This window comes from Cenococcum geophilum, assembly GCF_001692895.1.
Source record: "Cenococcum geophilum 1.58 unplaced genomic scaffold K441scaffold_9, whole genome shotgun sequence".
Classification (NCBI taxonomy): domain Eukaryota; kingdom Fungi; phylum Ascomycota; class Dothideomycetes; order Gloniales; family Gloniaceae; genus Cenococcum; species Cenococcum geophilum.
In genome coordinates, this window is record NW_027137567.1 from 523,465 (window position 1) to 543,984 (window position 20,520).

Below are 20,520 nucleotides of genomic sequence, written 5' to 3' on the forward strand. Positions count from 1 at the left end.
CATATATAAGAGGCTAAATTCCGCGGTGGAGATGGCAATTAGAAGCTTCTTCAACTGCCGAAGCGGAGGGTATCTTATGCCGCTTATGGAAAACCTGGGGTTTTAGCATAAAAAGGCGGAGTGTGGTCTGAGAGGAACAGCCCGCGATTCAATTGCCGATTCGTGAATGCGACTAGCCGGGCTGGCGATGATGCGCCCACGGCTTGTAGATTTCCGCTTTCAGTCAGAATGGAAAGACCCGTGAAGCGATTATCTCGGGCCCAGAACTTCTTCCGAGGTTCAACCACATACACCTAAACCATTTTGGGCTTCATCTTCGTCAGAAGGTCTAGTTATGGGCTTCAGATTTCGGGTAGAGAGACACGGGGTGATTAGGCTAAATTACACCTTTCTACTCCCAAATCTATTAACCACCACAACGCTTAAAGCTATTTGCGGTAGCCAAATATTACTAAATTAACTGTGATTAACAAGACTGCGTCGTCAGATTTCCTAAATTTGAGCTCGTCGCATTGCTGCGTGCGTCGTTGCGTACGTAATAAAACTACAGCCCTTGATGTAAGCAGCTTGTGATTGGATGATCGTCTGAGCCCGGGATAATGAAGCGGCTTCGAGAACGTGCAACAGAAGGGTTGTAAGGTGTTACAATTTAATCTCGCCGTCAGCCATCCTGCCATCCTCTTCAGCCCTGCCAGCATCTTTATTGCGACCACAGATCGGAACTCGCCTGCAATCTGACATTGCTGCAGGTGAGGACTCCTTGCACCTGCATGTGTGCAAGAAATCAATACAAGATCCCATTACCGAGCACCGGTTTTCTATAGTTACCGTCTCGCGCCGCGCAGATCGCGGAAGCCAGAAATCCGATTCTTCCAAATACCGGATTTTGGTATGAGACATTTCGTACTCATCTCCAGAAGGATTACGAATGCCAAAACTTCTCAGACCACAACATTAAACTTCGACCTCAGCTTCAAGCAATACACTAAAAGCTGCTACCCTAAAGCGTTTATGCACATGGTGGATGCCACCTACCACACATGGTCGTGGTGGCGTCTGCTGTCCAAATCCGGCCCTGCGCATAATGCGGGGAAGACGGTTTTTGAAGAAGACCAAAAGCCACCGTCTCATCCAGTCCTAGCACATGCCAACCCTGGCGCAATATCCACAAGACAGGCTGAAGTAATCGGGATCATGAGGACGGCCATCCCCCCCTCAGACTGTAGTTAGCTCGAACGTCCGACTGAGCGACGAGTAGGTAAGGCTGCATCGGCAAGCCGACGGTGGCGGATATGTTACATTCTGAGAAGCCTGGGGCTTGGTCCACCACCGCATTGAGCATTGCATTAACGTCGCTCATAGCCTATCTAGGACGCCTTACGATCTGGATTTCGGATCGGACACGCCGGAGTAAACTGCGTGGGAGGGGTGCGGGACGCACACCCTCTCGAGATCCCATATTGACCGATCAGCGCGAGTTGATTGATAGGCTCCGTGCAAGTCCGGCGATGATATTGGGCTGGGTCAGCAAGACCAGTAAGTTGCAAGATTCACGCCCCAGCACGGCCAGACATGAGAGACAGATCATGTCATGAAATCATCACGAACATTGCCACGAACAAATCAAGATAGAAAAACCAGCATCGTGAAGCTTTGTGTGGATGACGAAGCAATGCTATGCTCACTCGAAATGACCCTACTCAGGCCCCCGGCGAAGGGTTTTTGCATTGATTATTATGATGTCGTAGGTAGTATTCTTTGTTTGACGCGCGGCGCACCTGGACCGTTACAGTGTCATACTGCTATACTTCGTATGCATACCAAAAAATTCAATAGCACTCGTACATTCTGCATATGCAAGCTCAATCATTCATCCAAGCTGCCACCCTATTCCCTCCGAAGCGGGCAGCAAACCGTAGTCCAGTCGAGCCCATGGGAAAATAGGAAACGAGATACCAGAGCAGGCAAATTAGCTGCGCGATGGACGAGACGAAAGTTAAAGGGGTGCTATGCAGCTGTAGCAATCACGCGGACGGACCATCAGTTAACACGAGCAATTGATAACGCGCTAGCGTGGGGAAAGTTTGAGAGGGAGACAGGGGTTCGAGCGGGATGGTTGTAGGGTTTATTGAATACAGGGATCTGCAAGCACTCACCCCGAGTGAAAAGTAGAGGGTCAGCGCAATGCTGCCAAAGTACGCGGCTGTGAACGGTAATCGAGGACCAGAGATTAGATGTTGCACTGGGATAATGTTTAGTAAAAGCGATAAGCCGTTAAGGGTTTGAAATGCGATTCATGGCTTACCATATTGGATGGGGCCCAGCATAACAGCCCACGAAACGAGGAAAAGGGCAGATCCCATTGTCCACCTGAGTTAGGCATTTCTATTAGCTTTGCTACAGCTCGACAGCTGACAACGATTGGAACAAGGCAAAGAGGGTAGTTGAGATTAGGTAGGCCCTGCTGCAGTGCCCCGAAGCTAGCAGACGCATGATCGATGGGTGGTGTGCCCCATGTCTAATGCGGAACGTGGCTAGAGAGGGTCATGATGTAAGAGTAGCGCCACGGGGGTACAGTTCCGCGTCCCGGGGCTCACAACTAGAAACGGAAATGCAGGAAATGCGAAGACTTACAGGATGGCAAACTTTCTCGGTTTAACCAGAAAAATGGGTGTGAACATCAATGCGAAGCACGTAGCAAACATTGCCAAGGCTGCAAGGTTGAGGCCGCCAAAGACGAGCAGCCGATCCCACCTACTCACTGCGAAGGAGCAAAAATAAGTAATTGTCAGCAACAGCTTTTGCTTGAAGATGCGCAGGCGGGTTGTACGGGTATATGCAAGCCTCATGCAGGCAGATGGAGAAACGCAGGAACTGCCATTCTGTCACAGTCGCTCCAAAGATCGGCCTCGCGCAGGTGCCAGGTGATGTCGCAGATAACGGTCTTGGGGAGACCAGGCTATTGGGTGGATAACTTACGCGCAAACCAGCCTTCCTCTTCCTCTCGTCTTGTCGGTGCTGGCAGGGGCGCCCCGGGGCCCTCTGTCGTAGGCAGCCTAACATAGCCACCGGAACTAAACGGGTTGAGAGACTGAAGCCTGTTCAAAATGGGTGTGGATGAAGAAGTGTTCACGGGGACGTCTGGATCTCTCCTGCTCCACCCTAAAGAGTTCATCGAGTCTCGAAAAGAGGCGGACGCCATCTTGAAATGTTCCAAACACCGTCTGCTCTACTTAGAGACAAGTTCCGCAGCGCGGACAACCTCAGGCCACCAGAGGGTGTTTTACAGTACAAGGGATGGAAGCCTGCTCCAAGCCCCGATGAAGCTCAATTGCGGCGTAGGTATACGGGAAGGCACTTGTGGTATGTTGGATGAAGCTTTTACTTGAGCCGCAGTAAGCGACACAGATAAAAGGACCCTGAGTGGTCGGCGGGCGGTCTGTAAGCGCAAATTCTGGTCCCAATACCAAAAGCGTGGCTCGAAGTGGTGTGCAAGACGGATAGCGGAGTTGACAAGCGGCGCAAGTTATGTGGAATAGCTGCACAACGGGAACGGAGGATTTCGTGCGGATGATCTCCACAGCGTAGTGGACTGCTTGAGGGCGAAGTGCCCAATGGCGGATGTCAGACAGGGTCTTAGACAGGTAGGGCCGGCGAAGGAGGCTTGTGATTAGGTTGAGGTACGACGGTTTCGAGAGCAGCCAGGCGCCGTCAACAAGCAGTGTAGCCTCGGCAGCGGGAGAACTGGGAAATGCGACGAGTGTTACTTGTGGCGTGCGCGATTGGCTGGGCGGCGGATCGAAGAGGGTGTGAGAGTGGGAGCAGGAAAGTGAGCTTAGGAGCTTGGGGGTGGAGAGCGCGATGAGTTTCCAAAGCGCGGTCGTGGTGCTTGGAGCGATCAGCGGGCAGTTCTGAGCCTAGCGGGCCGTCTTAGGCGCTGCGAAGGGGCAGAGTGTGGCGGCATCGCGCAACCCTGGAGCAACTTCTGGCACACATCGTAGCAAAAGATGTCCGAGGTTGGGCCAAGGCAAACCAAAAACGCGCATAATGATGCTGCCTCGAGCCTTTGGGAATGAGTCACATTACGCGCGCCCTTTGCGCGTCTGTTTGATCTGAGACCTGAGACCTCTCTATGCCCACGCCCACCTAACTGCGCCTGCAAGTGACCAGAGGCCGCCCTGTCCCGGCGGCTTAGGGAGGCCTGGCGGCATCGAAGTGAATGAGCCACAGCTTTGGTGAAGGAGCTGCGAAAATATATCTGTCTCCCGCGCTCCTCCGTCGACCAACCGTTCCCATCGCCCTTGTTCGTACATTGTACCTCAACCCATGTCAGTCCGTCAACCGTCGACCAGTCTACTCCGACCAAAGCATCCGCCGTTGCCAGTATACAGCTTGCCTCTGCAGAGCGTGGCGACCTGAATTCCCACCTTTTTGTGCTCAGCTACTACACATCGCGCTCGCGCATCGTGAGCCCTACCTGGCCGCTCGGCATCGCTGCTAATTCGCTGTCGGTTGGTTGGCGAGCGCATCCCACATTGCAACCTCTTCCACCGCCTTTGCCTTCGTACTTCTTCGGGCTGAACTGCCACAGACGCTCGCCGCCCTTCCTGATCTTCCTCTCCCTCTTCAGCCTCATCGCCTCTGTTACCTCTGCTTGAGCTGACAGACCGGGGCCCCGGCGCATCGATATATCACTACATATAGTCAGATCGAGCGTACCAACCAAACCACCCCGGACTCCCCGCCATTGTCACATATTTCCCTCGACGTCGCACAACCACCGCGACCCCTCCATTGAACGACTCAGCGACGGCTCGCTGGCCTGCGTCCGATCGTAAGCCTGCCCTGATCGCAGTAGCTCGTGTCGACAATTTACTCTCAAAGAAACGGCAAACCTGTCCCACCGCCCGGCCGTCATCTCGACCCTTCAGTCGTCCCGTTTGCTTCAAGCGACGAGAGAGGCACCTAGCCGGTGGCAATCCTCAGGGACCAATCCACTCCAAACCTTCTCTCGCTACGTGCGAGGCTGCACCTTGATTGCTAGTCGTCGAGGTTAGTTCACCTTTCCTTCTCTTCTCTCATTGAATCCGCCGGTGGTCTCGAAGCTTTAACAACCTCTACCTTCGCTGCACCTCCGTCCCACGACACCCGAGTACATGAAATAGCCTCAAACCGCCCATCTCAGGTCCGTGTGACCTGATTACCGACTGTTGTCATCGCCATTCTGCGTCTCACCGTCTCCACTTCACCGAGGTGCCTCGCAGCTGTTGTCCGTCTCTCCTCGCCTCTTAGCCCCGTTGTCCTGTGCCCACTTTAATGCAACCAACCTCTAAATCGCTGGACATTCGAACCTTTGTGGCATCGCCTTTGCTGACAGATTGCCTACATAGTTGGTCTCAGATCCGCGACCACGAGCGACGCACCTGACGGAGCACACATATTTGCCCTGCCTACCTACTTCCGCGCTACGGCCAATTGAACGCCATCCTCTGAGAATAGAAACAGCTTGTATCGTAGCACCCAGACTTTGCTACACCCTAACTTTACTGTGACCTACAGCTAGCGGAAGTTGCGAAATTTCGGGGTACATTCGTCCATTTGTCCCGTGCATGGTTCAATTGGGAACCAAATTGTTGGTCAGAGAGCACGAGCACCACAGCCTCTGAAACAAATTTGTGTCCGGTGAGCTTAAAAACTTCCTTGGGGTGAACTGCAGAGCGCAGCGATGATACAGGAAATGTGGACCTAACGCTTCTTATGCAGACGTCGGAGCAAACCCCGACGACCAAAGCCAGAATACCAAAGGCTTCGCCAGCATATTGTCAGGCTACCTAAGCGGAATACCAGTTTAGATTACCTTCTGTGCGCACACCCTCACAAACCCTCACTGCGAGCACTTATATGGTCACGAACGGGTCGCGTGCTGCAATCATCAATCTACTCTTACTACCGTGCATTCCGTAGTCACTCGGTTGGGTCGAAGAACAAGATCGTTTCAGATCGTTGAGACCGGGACCCAGCAGCGGGCCTCGGGCTCATATATTCACATTCCAAGGGCTACTGCAACCACCAACTAGTTATGCCAGTGTCCTGTAAGTCTTTATTCTGTGACATCCCTTCCGCCGCAGTCAACTTTATTGTCATGCGGCTGTCTCCGAGGACATTTCTATTTCTGTCGAAGCTTCTACCCTTATCTTTCAATACTTGTCGGAGCTTGGGGCCAAATTCTTAAATAGCACTTCGAATTATATCTCACGCACACTGTTGTTATTGAGAGGATGTTTTATCAAGGACTTTTGCTTACTACCTCTTCAGCTGACACAATATTCACAAACTATCCTTACACAAATCGGCCCCAGAAATCATACACAAAACCTGATCTTCGTCTAGAAACTATCTCGGACGACGGATTAGACGGCGGCTTTTTCAACAACGGCGGAAACATGGCTGGTAACGGATCTCCAGCACCTTTCATCAAGGAAGAGGTGGATGACATGCAATTCAACTCAAATCGCTATATGGGTCATAACGGATTCGACATGTCACAGCACTTCAATGGTCAGCAGTTCGGCAACTCGCATGAGAATGTTGGAGCTATCAATCCATCAGAGCTTACGATGAGTGGAAGTTTCTCGACAAACAACCAGTTTGGTGTATCCAACATGAGCTCCAGCTATCTTCAGGGTCATGCGAACATTCCGGACGATGAATTGGCCGACCTCGGTAACCTAGATCAGGTTGGCCAACCAGGATTTAATGGATTTGGTGATCAAGAAAACATGGGCCAAAACCAAGGCGGCTACTTCCACGGCTCTGCAAACGGTGGTCCAGCATCTATGAATCCGAACATAAACCAGATGTTCTCTAACACCCCGGATGATGCGCCGATTCAGAGTCCGTTTATGCACGCACACAACTTTGATTTCTCTCAATACCAATCAGCACCGCAACGAATGGCTTTCCAACACGGCATCCCTACAACAGCTAGCATGCAGAACGGTTCTGTTGATATGAATGCCCGCGCACGAGCTAAGATGCCGGGAATGAGCCGAAACGGATCTGATGGGCGTAGCCCAATGTCGCCAAAGACACCAGCCCTTGGCGTTAGTGGCCTTCGTCTTGGCACGCCGGACTCCGGCAGCTTTCCGTCACAACCAATCATGGCCAATCCAATGAATCACAGGCACCAGAAGAGCATGTCCAGCCAGTGGGATAATACACCCGGCAGTGCTCATTCATGGATCGATTCTCCAACACAATCCCCACATGCCGGGTCTTTGCATCACCAACAGATCTCAGAGGTCTTACAATCGGGAAAGCATGCCTCGTTACCTACAAAAGTCGACATTGGACAGTCACAGGATGCGAAGAAGCGTCGACGCCGAGAGTCTCACAACCTTGTTGAGCGTAGGCGTCGGGACAATATCAACGAGCGAATCCATGACCTATCAAGGCTAGTTCCACAGCACCGCCTTGAGGATGAGAAAGTGCGCAAGCATATCAACAACAACGGCCCTCTCTCGCCAACTCTTGCGGCTAGCGGCATGTCTCCTCCTCACGCTACATCGCTACTAGCGGGCGGTAGCGGGCGAAGAGCAGCTGGCAACATCACCCAAGGTTTACCTATTGAGGAGAAAGACAAGGGTCCTAACAAGGGCGATATCCTTAATGGTGCCGTTAGCTGGACTCGTGACCTAATGTGGTTCTTGTACAAGAAGATCCAAGAGACCGATGAAATGGGCGCACAACTCAAGCAGCTTACTGGTGAGGACTGGCCGAACGAGGAGACAGAAGAAGAACGCCGCATGCGCACCGAACTCGTAGATGCTGTCGAAAAGAACGGTGTTACGACTTTCAAATACTCACGCGGCCCTGGCTCTGGTCTACGCGTTCCTAAGCACACTAACGTTGCTGGTGATCCCCTCCACCAGATCTCCCCGCAGAGCCTTAGCCCAGCAATGCAGAGCGGTGGCAGCGGCGCTAACTCCGGTGGCAACGGCCAGCCGCAATTCTGGATCAACCAACACGGTGGAAGCAGCGGTGGCTCCTTCAGTCTGAAAGAAGAGGATGAGTACAACGGCATGGAAATGGGCTGATGCACACGCATTATCTCATAATACTACAAACGTATCCAACGCTCAACCTAACACGTCTTGCTGCTGCGACATTTGCGAGTTGATGATACCCCTGGCGATACCCCCTCATTGTCTGCATTTAGGACTTAGTTTGTTAGAGCGGGAAAGGAGAGAGAAGTCTAACGTATTTCAAATGTCTTGAATTACTTAGGCCTCGAGGGAAGGAACCCTGCATATGAATGCATTTTCTTTACGAATCTGTCTTCCACGACCATCAACGTTTCAAGGGCTCCTTCCTTGCAGTTGTCTTGGCTGGACTCCAAGCAGAGCTGCTCTCCGCGCATTGCATTCCATCTCCGGCGAATCTACTCCCTCATTTCTTCCCTATTCATCACTCCACGGCGACGTAGGCGTTCTCGGGCATATCAATACCGGGGGCCTCATCACCTATGCAAGGTTTTCTGGGCTACTCGGTTCGGCGTTGTATGATGCGGTTTCATATAAGCTATCTTTTATTCTTCGGTTACTGGACTTTATTTCTGGCAGGTAGCAATACAGTTGCCATGGGGGTTTAATTTCTTTCCTTGAGATCTTGATACTGTTCTGTTCTGGCTGAGGGATTGCTGTCTTCATTTCTTTTCATCTTTTTTCTTTCTCTTTTTGCTTATTTAGTGCGCGGCATTGCATGGCTTATGTGCTTGCTTCGGCCCGCCTTCCTTTTTCCACTAGTTAGTTTGCATATGAATGGGACTATTATGGTTTATTATTCGTCTTTCTTCCTCTCCCATTCGAGAAACAGACAACTCTCCACTTTTCGCAGTGCAGATGAGATTTGCGGGAGCGATTGACGTTCGATTCCAACGACGTACTGCCTTTTACGACAGCGACTGTTGGAGATGTCGCACATCTCTCGTTTTCTCGCGGATGCATGCGATTTATGAGCACACAAATTTCATTGTGGTTACTTTTGTTTCCCTCTTAAATCTTTTGCGTATTTCTGGTTGCATTTCTGAGCTTGCTTTCATATCACGGAATGGGTCTTGTGGATGTGAGGAGGGTTTGTTTGTTTGTTGCTGCTACTGGCTAGCTACGGGTTAATTTTTCTTCAATGAATTGCGTAAACCACCGCGCGGAGTGCTACGTTGTGCATCCTCGGTCGCGTTTCGTCGCGCGAGAGTTTTCCCTGATAAACATATGGCAGAGCCAACTAAGCATGTCGGCGCCGGCCGAAGCTGTGACCCTGTTGCTGTTGCTGCCGCTGTTATTGCTGCTGCGCCCCATAACCCAGAGAGTGTGCTTTTTTGCACTATCGACTTTCTGTCCGCCCAACTTGACATATCGATTTGTAGTAGCTGTACTCTTTCCCTGGCAGCCATCACCCTTGTCTCATAGAATCCATAACGGGCTCGGCATCTGCCGCCGGCTCTGGTTCCCCGCTACTGGGACGGTTGCGCGTTCCTTATGTTCTTCTTGTCTACGACGCGCCGCCTTTATTGTGTTTTTGTTGAGGAAGTTGTTGAGGACGCGGTGGAAGACGAAGGGATAGACGATGTAGCGGATGGATTGGACGCTGGATCTGGCTCGGCGAAGCCAAGGTTCTTGAACGAGTCAGGTGCCATGAGATTGCTGCGTCGAGCGTGCTCGTTAGCCCAGTCCTTTCAATGTGCCAATGGAGCCAGCGTTCAGCTGCATCCGGATCACCGTCGCTACAAAAGCGGTGTACGATCGAAACGGTGAAAGATATGGTGATGCGGATCCTGACAGCACGCAAGGAATACCCCTTACATACTGCCAAAACCGTCCCGATAACCGGGGACGCGGGTTGCAGAGAGGGTGGTATGACAAGCTGTGCTCAAGCAAGGGAGGTGTGGCTTGAGCGGAGGGGAAACGGTTTCATGTTTAAGATATAGGCTGATACGTACTGGTCCATTCGACACTGTAGGTAGGATTTAGAGAGCATCCGGCATTCTGTGTCGTTAGTACCGCGGTGCGAGCGCAGACAGCGCAGGTAGGATGTCATGATATCTTTGCATTCGCCTATAGAATGGAGGAAGCGTCAGCTGTAGTTATTCGGCTATATTGGGGTCTTAGGGGGTACATCGGTGGCTTATTGGTTCGATTTTCAAGGGAGAGACAGTATGAGTATGTTAGGATGAGGGAGCTGACCATCGTGATCAAGAGGAAAGGATCCGCGTTCGGGCCTGCAGATGGAATGGTATTAGCTGGGGGTTCATATTCGCTGATCCCAGTCTCAATTGGTAAATTCGAAGAACGCCAGAGGCTCAGAAGGGATCAAGATAATAAGAGAGTACGCAAGGTTAACAGTAGCGTGAGTGCTCCAGAAACGTACGGGATCGGCTTTTGAATTTTTTGGCGCCCTCCAGGGCCTCCGAATGCGCTCATGTCTTTCTTTTCTCTCTTTGCCTATAACAACGGCTTTTAGCTACTCAATTATGGTTGTTGCGCGCCCACTGCAGAATCCCGGAGTTGGATAGAGAAGTTTCAATGGCGTTGAGTTCAGATTAGAGTTGCCTCGGTGTACGTACGGTTGTGGCGTCGGAGAAAAAACCACGTGTGGATCGATCGATCTGGGGAACAACCTTGAGACGTCGCGATTGGGCTTACAGCTCGGCGAGGTCACGGAAAAACTCGGCAAGGTCACAAAGTTCAACAGGGTCAGAACCTTTCTGACCATGCTCAGCTTCTGACCCTGCTGAGTTTCTGCATATGCAGCGCATATATAAAATAATAAAATTTTTAATAAAATTTTATAGTGCTTAATAATTAACGGTATATAATAAATTGTGAATATTAAATAATGCGTGGCTTGCATATGCGGAGCATATGCACCCTACTAGCTACTATATAAAGTAAGCGAGCTAAGTCATTAAAACATGGACCGTGTATATGCGTCGCATATCTATAATAATAGTGGTTGCACTAAAACTTCTCTATAACACCGTAGCATATGCTATAAGTATATACTATATAGCCTATGTATAAGCGCTGTATATGCTAATATCTGGCTAGGGCAATATTAATATCTTAATTTTACTTTAGTATACGCTTAGCCTACGCTTATTATAAGCCTTACAATCGCAGACTTTGACAATCTGTAGGTAGCCAATGCCACCAACCCTAGCGCCTTTGGGTACTACTATAGTGAGTATATACTTTATATATGCCTAGAAGAAGTATATATTAATAAAAGTATATAGGCCTGATCCCTAACCTTAACCCTAACTAGGTAATACTAGGTTAGTTATAAAGAATGCGTATATAAAGTATATGCTTATAGTAAACAAAGTACGCGCCGCCGCAGCAGTAGTAGGTGGAAGGCGTATATAAATCTAGAGCTGTATACCTATAGCATATACTAACCTTATGCAGCCCTAGCTGTAACTGTTTAAGATAATGCAAATAGGTGCCAGAAAGGCTTTATGTAAAGAGTGTGTATATACTAAGCGTAAACTAGATCTACCTAACCCTGCCTCTATACTATCTGCTATTAACTCTATAGTATAGGTTGTATATCTACACCTTATATATAGCATATGCTGACAATAAATATAGCTGTGATATTGTAGTGAATAGCACGCAGATATGCGGCTGGGTCTTTACGGCCTAGCCTAGTGTATATTTCGCATATATATAGCATCTACGTACCACTAATAGAGTTATAGTACCGCCGCTATATCCGTAACGAGTACAGCGGTGCCTATATGTATTACTATATAGTTTACTAAAGGTATATACTTACTATATATAGTAACCAACCCTCCTACTACTAATATATTAGCTGCGGAGTTAATTATAGGGGAGAAGTATATGCCTAATATATACTATGTATATGCAACGCTAATATAACGCAGCGCCTTAAAGTATTTTATTTTCTCTAGTAGCTAGTAAGATACTAGGTACCTATATAAGCCTAGGTAGGTTATATATATACACTATATATACAGTACTAATACTATATATAGCCGTGGCCCTTTAGGGTTAAGAATTTTAGAGTATATAGACACCTACACTTTAATCGCGTATGCTTATTCTATACTTAGTATATATCTAGCCTAAGCTAACTAGATACAGTGCTTAAGACTAGGGGTTTACTACCTAATTCGGCAGGCAATTCTATCGCGAGGTAAGAGTACTAGTATCGCTTCTATATATACGCACTATACCCTAATATATCTATCTATCTATATATATATTTATTCCCCCTAAGTTTAATTTTAAACCTAAGGGTGCTTATAGGCCTAAGGGTAGCGTATATAAGGAATAAGTACGGCTACTACTAGAACTACTGCCTAATTTAGAAATAAACGCTCGTCTTTATATCTAGGGGACTGGCAAAGTCCGACTTTATATAGGCCCTATATATATATTACTAAAACCACTACTTAGTTATATTGCTAGCTTATACGCGTATATACTTCGTATATATAAACCCCTATTATCTTCTATTAACTATAGGTTAATATATGCTTATACTAGGCGTATACTAATAAGAGAGAAATAGCGCGTTAGCCTATCTACTCCCTCTACTGGCTTAAAACGCAGGGTTAGTATTTTACCTATATATATTTAGCATACGCTAACTATATACACAGCGCGGCCTAACCCCGCTAGGCGACTATGAGGAGTCCCCCTTGCTATCCACCCACCGCTAAAGAGGTAAGCTTATCTTATATATACCCTATATATATACAGCTAATATTTAGCACTAGTAAGCAAAAAGCTAATGGGCTGTTATAGTAGAGGTAAGAGCTCTAGCAAGTTTGGTTCCTTCTATTATATATATTATACTTATGCTCTATATAAGCCGCGGGCAGAACCCGCTACTTAACTTACCTTTATTGTATAAGTCCCAAGCTATAAAGTTTTGGTATATACTAGGCCTATACGCTGTATATATAGCATATAGTATGCATTATATATAGTTAGAGTTTTATTAGGGTTTATTTAGTAAGTAGGGTAGGTATATGCCTAATATAGGGCACGGGGCGATAGGCCTATATTAATTAATTAATTATTTATTATAGAACTCTATATAATACTTTCTATATATATACTATGTATATACGCCCTATATACTAATATTATACTCCTATACCTACTTTTTAAGCTTTACTAGTTCTTTTGCTTTATTATATACGTCTTTAGCTTATTTTAATTTATTAATTCGTTACTTTATATTTTCTATATATAGTATATATACCTCCTTTTCTAGCTCCTTTATAGATAGGTAAGACCTATACCTCTTGCCTATAGTCTGGGGTATTTAACTTCGCGATAGTAGTAGTAGCATCTTTGCTGTATATGTGTCATAGAGTAAGCACAAGCGGTAATAATATATAGCGAAGTAGGTATTATTAAGCTATATACATAAACTGCGTAATGAAGTCAAGACGTTGCGTAAGGAAAGAAGGTAGGGAAACGGGAAGAAAGGGCATATATCGTTAACTTAGTTGCTTAATTAATACGTATATAGGCAGAATAGGGTTCAGGTTATAGTCCTAGCAGAACTTAGCAGAATTTAGTAGAACTTGGCAGAATATGGCAGAATGCCGTAGATTGCCGTTAGATTGCCATTAGATTGCCGTTAGATTGCTATTTTATAGTTAGTCTCTAATTACTAAGTTAGTAAAAACAGGTAGACGTGTATAAGGTATTACGGGGGTATCCCGTGATAGTACCCCCCCTTTAAACTTAAGCTTCTGCGAGATAGGGCTATAGTAGTTCTAGGTAAAGTTTGTGAAAGTCTTCTGCGGCTTATATAAGTCCTATAGAGTTAACAGGTTCTTATAAGGACTCGGTAAAGCCTCTCCATTTTATAAAATATATATATTGGCGTTTCCGTTTATCGTACTTAATATCATTAATTCTTTTAATAAAGTACTCGTTCTTACCATCCACTTTAACTAGTAGGGGAGGGTCTTATATCTGTCTAGGCAGGGCGTTTAATACGGGGGCAGCAGGGCGGAGGACTGACGTATAGAATACGGGGTGGATTTTAACCGTATCAGGGAGCTTTAATTAGTAGGCATAAGGAGAGATAACCTTTTTAACCTTATAAGGGCCAGCGTTCTTCCAATTAAGTTTCTTAGTAGGTCGTTTTATGTTTAGATTTCTTATATCTAGCTAGACAAAATCACCAATTTGGTAGGCTGGTGCTAGGGTTTGTTTCTTATTCGCTGCGGCTTTATAGATAGATTAAGCCTATGTCATCTCATCGGTAAGGAACTATTGTAGTTCCTCTATCTTCTTTACGAATTTATTTGCTTCTGCGACTTATAAGGCGTAATAAGCGGGGTAAGGAATATTACTAAAGGGTTTAAAACCCATTTATGGGTACTGGCCGTAATTAGCTAGGAATGGGGAGACTTTTGTAGTTTCCGAGACGGAGTTATTTATAGTAAACTCAGCGAATACAAGCCAGTTAATCTAGTTATCCTATAAATATGACGTATATATCCAAATATACTATTCCATTATAGCATTTACGCGTTCCGTTTGGCCATCCGTTTCTAGGTAATATGTGGTAGATAATAGTGCTTTAATACGGAGTTAAGTAGTTAGTTCTTTCTAGAATGCCAAGATAAACTGGCTGCCTCTATTGGAGATAATCGTTTTAGGGAGTCTATAGAGTTTCTATATATGATCTAGGAATAGTTGGGTGACGGTAGGCGTTAATATATTAGGGCAGGCGATCAAGTGTCTTATTTTAGATAGTCGGTTTACAACTACTATAATGTTTGTGCAGCCTCTACTTTTAGGAAGGTTAATAACAAAGTCGATTAAGATATTCCTCCATCTTTAGTCCGGAACAGGCAGCGGCTTTAAAAAACCGTTATACGTCTTATGCGAGGCTTTAGCTTATTAGCAGGTGTAGCAGCTAGAGACGTACCTTTATGTTGTATTATGCATGTTCGGCTAATAATACTCCCGTTAGAGTAGTTCTAGGGTCTTTCCTTGGCCCAGGTGGCCGGCGACAGGTAGATCGTGTACGTGTTTAAGGAGTTTAAGCTTAAGCTCATTATAATTAGGGATAACTAGACGGTTCCGGTAATACAAGCGGTTTCCGCGGGCTTCGCATTTACTTAGAGAAATCTTTTTAAAGCATCTAATGCTATCTTACATTAGCTTAAGCGTCTTTTGGATAAACTTATTATTTAGGTATTCGTTAACTATAATCTGTTTAATTAATTAATCAGTTATTTCAAGGACGTGTACTGTAAGATCTTTAGTAGGAGGGTTAAATAGTTTAGGGCGAAGTAGGGTCTGATTTCGGTAAGAGCATGCTTCTTCTAAGGCTAGCGCGTCTTGCGAGCGTCGGGTTAGAGTATTAGGCTTCTGGCCTTAGACGCCTAGGCGGTATGTAATTAAGAATTAGAAATAAGATAGATATTCTAACTAGCGGGCCTAACGGTAACTTAGCTGTTTTATAGTTGTAAAGTACTGCAGGTTCTTATAGTCGCTAAGGACCTTAATTGGAAATCCAGCGCCTTCTAGTTCGGGTTGCTATTGTTTAAAATATCTAATAATGGCTAACAATTTCTTATCGTAGATCTCGTAGTTATATTTGGCTGGGCTTAGTCGTTTTAAAAAGTATGCTATGGGGTGTAATACTCCATCCTTATTATATTGAGATAGGATACCTCTAGTGACGTAGTCAGATAAGTCGGCTTCTATAACACTTATTCGGTTTAGGTCGAAGTGTTAGAGCACAGGCGCAGTAGTAAATATAACCTTTAGATAGGTAAAGGCCTTCTTGCATTCCTTATTAAAAATAAAGACTTTATCCTTTTAGGTTAGAGCTATAAGGGGTAAAACTAGGGCAGAGAAGTTATTAATAAACCGTTAGTAGAAATTAGCAAATCCTATAAAGGCTCTTACGTCCTTAACGTTCTTAGGTTCTTGCTAGTTTATAATTGCTTCGACTTTCTTTAGGTCTATTTATATACCATTTATAGAAATAAGGAGTTTAAGGTATAGGACTTCCGTTTTATAGAATTTACATTTATCTACATCTAATTATAGACCAGCTCCGTGCAGGGCTTATAGGACGAGGTCAACGTGTTTCCGATGTTCGGTTAGGTTATTACTATATATTAAGATATCGTCGATATAAGCAGTATAGAAGATGTCCAGGTAGGGGCGTAGGGTATTATTTACATAATGTTAAAACGAGCTCGGAGCATTTGCGAGGCCGAATAGCGTCACTAAGTATTTAAATAGTCTATACCGAGTACGAAATGCAGTAAGCTATTTATCTCCTTTTGCTATACGGAGGCGGTTAAATGCAAAGATAATATTAAGCTTTGTATAGTAGCGAGCCTTACTTAGTTGGTTTAGTGTCTCCTGTATTAATGGGATCAGATATCGGTTCTTAATAGTAACGGCGTTAAGAGCTTAGTAGTCTATATAGAAGCGTAGACCGCCGCCGGGTTTCTTAATAAAGATCACTAGTGCGGCTATAGGCGATAAGCTTGCTCTAATGAATCCTTTGCTTAGGTTCTTATCTAAATACTTTTATAGTACTTAGAGTTTGTTTTAGGATATTTCGTATAAGGGTCTAAATCTAGGCTGCTTTCCTTCTTTAAGTATAATTTTATGGTTATACGATTGGTGTTCTGGTAGCTTGTTAGCTTCCTTCCGTAAGAATGCCTCTAGGCGGTTATAGTACTCTACTGGTACCTTTATAGTAGGGTCGGTGTGCTTCTTCGGTACTAAGGCCTTCTTAATATCAGCTATAGTAACAGCAAAGATTGTATATTTAGGTTTCTTAGTAAGTTGCGCTAATAGAGTAGCTCTAATTATGCGGATATTTAGGGTACCGAGCTCGCTTGGATTGTCCATAGTTTCTTATTTAGGTTTAGGTTTAGTATTAGGTACGGAGTTAGTATTAGATTTGGGTTTGGGTTCTTTAAGAATCCTTTTTATAGTTAGATACTAGTCCTTCTAATATCTTCGTGTAGTAAGCTTAAGCTTCTGCCTATCTTTAGGCAGTATAGTGCTTAGGGCCAATTTGTAGAGTTTGGTGGAATTCCTGGGTTAGTGGAATCTAGTGGATTCCTTGGGCGTAGGGTGGACATTAGTAGAAATCTTGGGCTGGTGGATCTTAGCGGATTCCCTAGATTTTAGTTCGGGGTTAAGGCGGTGCGTTATATAACACTTCTACTTATAACGGGAGGCGGTAAATAGAAGCTTAAGGTTGTCCTAATTAATAGTTACCTTATATAGCTTTATCCAGGGTTGTTTAAGGATTACTGAGTAACCTAGGGTGGTAATAAAAAGCTTAATTAGTTCTTTGTAGTTTAGGTATTAGAGTCTTAGGGTTACTACGTAGGTAATATAGCCTAAGATAGTGCGTTTGCTATTAAATCCAAATACGTTAATATGCCGGTTAAGGGGGGTTAGGGTAAAACCATTATCTTACGCAAAGATCTTGTTAATAAATCCTATGCCGCTAGCTCCTATATTAATTAGGATTTGAGCGTTAGCCTATTAACTATTCTGCTGAAGATAACAGTCGATAGTTATACTACGGTCCTAAGAGTTAGAGTTTGTGACGTTAAATGCGTTTAATAAGATCCTGTGGCAGAGCTATTCTAGAGAGCGACTTAGCTCCGGGACCTTCCTTTTAGAGGTAATTAGGGTGGGGTTCTTATAGGACGTTGGCTGTAGCTTTATCCTTATAAATAGTGCTTATTAGACGTAGGGGTGGAACTAGATAAAGATTAGGGACGGTAACCAGAAGATTAATATGGTGAACGGCTACTAGTGCTGGCCGTTCGTAAATCGTTTCGGGGTATAGGGACGGAGTAGTAGTTTAAGAGGTGGGAGCTACTTCCACATTTAAAGTAGAGGCCTAGCTTAATGCGTTGTTTTTGTTTAGAGGACCCTAATAGGGCGTATCCTAGGGTTCTAGTATTAATATCTATGGCGTCGGGGTGCTTGGGTTAAGATAATAACTTAGTAGACGTTCGCGGGGTTGTTATATTATACTAATAAACGGGCTTTAGTGTAAGGCGTAGTATATCGTTATACCATTTGTTAATAACGTTTGCGTAGGCGTTAAGAGTTTCCGGGAGGTCTACGCCTATTAGGGAGGTTTTTAGTTTAGGGCTTAAGGACTTAATGAGGCTGTTAATTAGTGCGGAGTTATTCTAGCCTATTTTCTTTACGTAGCGGTTAAATTCGGAGAAGTATACTAGGAAACTTTTCTTTTCTTAAGTTATTTAGTTTATCTTTCTTTAAGCGGTGGCTTGGCGATTTAGGTTACTGTATATAGCTTTAAGAAGTATAACTAGGCTTTATACTAAGTTTGGTTAGAGAGGTTTAATAAGGTTAGCTACATCTTCTCCTAGTTAACTTAGGGCGTAATAGAGTTGGTTGGCTTCGGTTGGGTAGCGGTTAGTATTACCAGTTAGCTTATTCTTAAGCCGGCTTAAGAATAACTGAAGCTCTTATTATTTACTGGTGAATACTAGGGGGTCTAGTAGTTTCTTGGATCGTTTTAGTGCAGTAGTCGGTTCTATAGGATAAGTAACTACTACTAATTCGGGGCTTGCGTTCCGCGTATTTATCTCTAGAGATAGCGTTCGGTCTTAGGGCCTTAATATAGGCATCTTAAGGATACGGACTTCTTCTTAAAGTGCTTTAATTAATTGTTATTATCGTGCTTCTTGTTTAGCTTACTATTAAGTTAAAGTAGCTTAGTGCTATGCAAGGGCGTCCGTAAAGGACTTCTGTATACCTACTAATTGTTCTTAGAGTGCAGCTATAATAGCATCGGCCGTTGCGGGGGCTTTAGGGTCGTTCTGCATTTTCGGAGGGTAGTATAGGTTTTTAACGCAATGTAGTGTCACGGAGTGAGTATAAGCGGTGATAATATATAGCGAAGTAGGTATTATTAAGCTATATACATGAACTGCGTAATAAAGTTAAGACGTTGTATAAGGAAAGAAGGTAGGGAAACGGGAAGAAAGGGCATATATTGTTAACTTGGTTGCTTAGTTAACACGTATATAGGTAGAATAGGGTTCAGGTCGTGGTCCTGGCAGAACTTGGCAGAATTTAGTAGAACTTGGCAGAATATGGCAGAATGCCGTAGATTGCCGTTAGATTGCCATCAGATTGCCGTCAGATTGCCATTTTGCGGTTGGTCTCTAATTGCTAAGTCGGTGGAAACAGGTGGACGTGTGCAAGGTGTTACGGGGGTGTCCCGTAACAATATGCGGTGGATACGCGCGACGTATCCAATACTAATATAATATCGTTATTTACTATACTTATCTGCGAGATAATCTGGCTACTAAATATAGTAGGCTTAGGGGTATTAAATAGATTCTAAGAATTTTAAGGAAAATTTAGGCTAGGATTTTTAGCTTGCCGCTTAGCTAATTTCTGCTATTTCTACGCTGCTTAAGCTTAGTATATGCTTTATATATACGGTATATATATATATATTATTTCTATAGCTATACTACTATCCGCTTTAAGTTACTCTAATTTTTCCATATATTATCTATTCCCGTCTCTTTATATAGCTCTTATAGATTAAACATTTCTTATATATAAAGTTTAAGCCTATACTAAAATATTAGAATATATAGAGTATATATAGAGTATATACCGTTACTGTAGTACTGCGGTAAGCACGCATAATTTTTAACCAGTAAAGTTATTATTTTAAAAGTAACTACTTTTACCAATTCTAGTATGCTTCTGTATATACGCCCACTACTTATAAGGAACCTTTAACTTTTCCTTTATAAGCCTAGCTAGTATCTATAGTTTCTTCTTATTATTTATTTAAGACGTAAGCTCCGGATATAGTATATATATACTTTATATACACGCTATTAGTTTCTACTCTATCTCCGCTTCCTATATCTGCTCTATAATATATCTTACTTTATAAGTTTAAAAGCGCTTTATAAGTTTAAAAGCGCTTTATAAAGTTTTATTTAACGTATACTAGGCAAAATATAAGCATATACTAAAGGTGTTCGTCCTATTTACGGGATAAGTTAATTATATATAGGTAATCTCCAAAGCCTATATATTGTAAGTATATACCTAGTATATACAAAGTATATATAGAGCGTATACTTACCGCCAGCTTATTTCTTATATATATTAACTATAGTAGTACGAAGTCTAGTTCCGTAAATATATATAAATTATATAGATAATTGAGCAGTATTACCTAAAACCTTAAATACTAGCTAAAACATCTTTATATACGCAGCACGTATTTCTAGGTTAAGAAAGGCGTATACTTATACCTTAATTCCTATAAGTGTTTAGCTTATATATAGCATATATATAGCATAGGGTATATATATGTTTAGAATTCTTGTCCTATCCTATAATTAAGAATAAATTCGTTTTGCCTTAAACTATCTTAAATAATAGGTCCATTTTAATACATGTT

At 44.2% G+C, this 20,520-nt stretch overlaps 5 protein-coding genes across 5 annotated transcripts; 2 read left to right on the plus strand and 3 right to left on the minus strand.

The window, feature by feature from the left end:
• Positions 1–304: 304 nt before the first annotated feature.
• K441DRAFT_362444 (uncharacterized protein) lies at positions 305–794 on the minus strand. Its single transcript, XM_067641390.1, has one exon. The coding sequence runs from the start codon at positions 696–698 to the stop codon at positions 429–431; it is 270 nt and encodes an 89-aa protein (XP_067506955.1). The 5' UTR covers positions 699–794; the 3' UTR covers positions 305–428.
• A 752-nt stretch (positions 795–1,546) lies between these two features.
• K441DRAFT_362442 (SFT2-domain-containing protein) lies at positions 1,547–3,550 on the minus strand. The gene is made up of 5 exons (XM_067641389.1): positions 2,980–3,550; positions 2,635–2,761; positions 2,306–2,370; positions 2,157–2,242; positions 1,547–2,015 (listed from the first exon to the last, which is right to left on the minus strand). Exons 1-5 carry the CDS (start codon positions 3,200–3,202, stop codon positions 1,863–1,865), a joined length of 654 nt encoding a protein of 217 aa, XP_067506956.1. The 5' UTR covers positions 3,203–3,550; the 3' UTR covers positions 1,547–1,862.
• Positions 3,551–6,028: 2,478 nt separating this feature from the next.
• Positions 6,029–8,096, plus strand: K441DRAFT_605248 (uncharacterized protein; the record flags this gene model as incomplete). Its single annotated transcript, XM_067645364.1, has 1 exon — positions 6,029–8,096. The coding sequence occupies exon 1, from the start codon at positions 6,279–6,281 to the stop codon at positions 8,094–8,096; it is 1,818 nt and encodes a 605-aa protein (XP_067506957.1). The 5' UTR covers positions 6,029–6,278.
• Positions 8,097–9,094: 998 nt separating this feature from the next.
• On the plus strand, positions 9,095–9,870 carry K441DRAFT_362480 (uncharacterized protein). Its single transcript, XM_067641391.1, has one exon. It carries the CDS (start codon positions 9,184–9,186, stop codon positions 9,619–9,621), a length of 438 nt encoding a protein of 145 aa, XP_067506958.1. The 5' UTR covers positions 9,095–9,183; the 3' UTR covers positions 9,622–9,870.
• K441DRAFT_630409 (cytochrome c oxidase assembly protein COX19) lies at positions 9,638–10,478 on the minus strand (the record flags this gene model as incomplete). The annotated part of the gene is made up of 4 exons (XM_067646272.1): positions 9,638–9,701; positions 9,998–10,112; positions 10,242–10,276; positions 10,426–10,478. Coding segments are annotated over 4 exons (267 nt in total), but the record flags the coding sequence as incomplete, so codon positions are not given.
• Between the last annotated feature and the right edge of the window lie 10,042 nt (positions 10,479–20,520).

Bases quoted from the DNA above. Each gene is read 5' to 3' on its own strand.
- K441DRAFT_362444 (XM_067641390.1), bottom strand. From the start codon at position 698: ATGCTGGCAGGGCTGAAGAGGATGGCAGGATGGCTGACGGCGAGATTA.
- K441DRAFT_362442 (XM_067641389.1), bottom strand. From the start codon at position 3,202: ATGGCGTCCGCCTCTTTTCGAGACTCGATGAACTCTTTAGGGTGGAGC. The intron at 2,371-2,634 runs GTAAGTCTTCGC...TGCCTAACTCAG, and splicing joins CCGAGAAAGTTTGCCATCCT to GTGGACAATGGGATCTGCCC. The intron at 2,016-2,156 runs GTGAGTGCTTGC...TGATTGCTACAG, and splicing joins CCCTCTACTTTTCACTCGGG to CTGCATAGCACCCCTTTAAC.
- K441DRAFT_362480 (XM_067641391.1), top strand. From the start codon at position 9,184: ATGAATTGCGTAAACCACCGCGCGGAGTGCTACGTTGTGCATCCTCGG.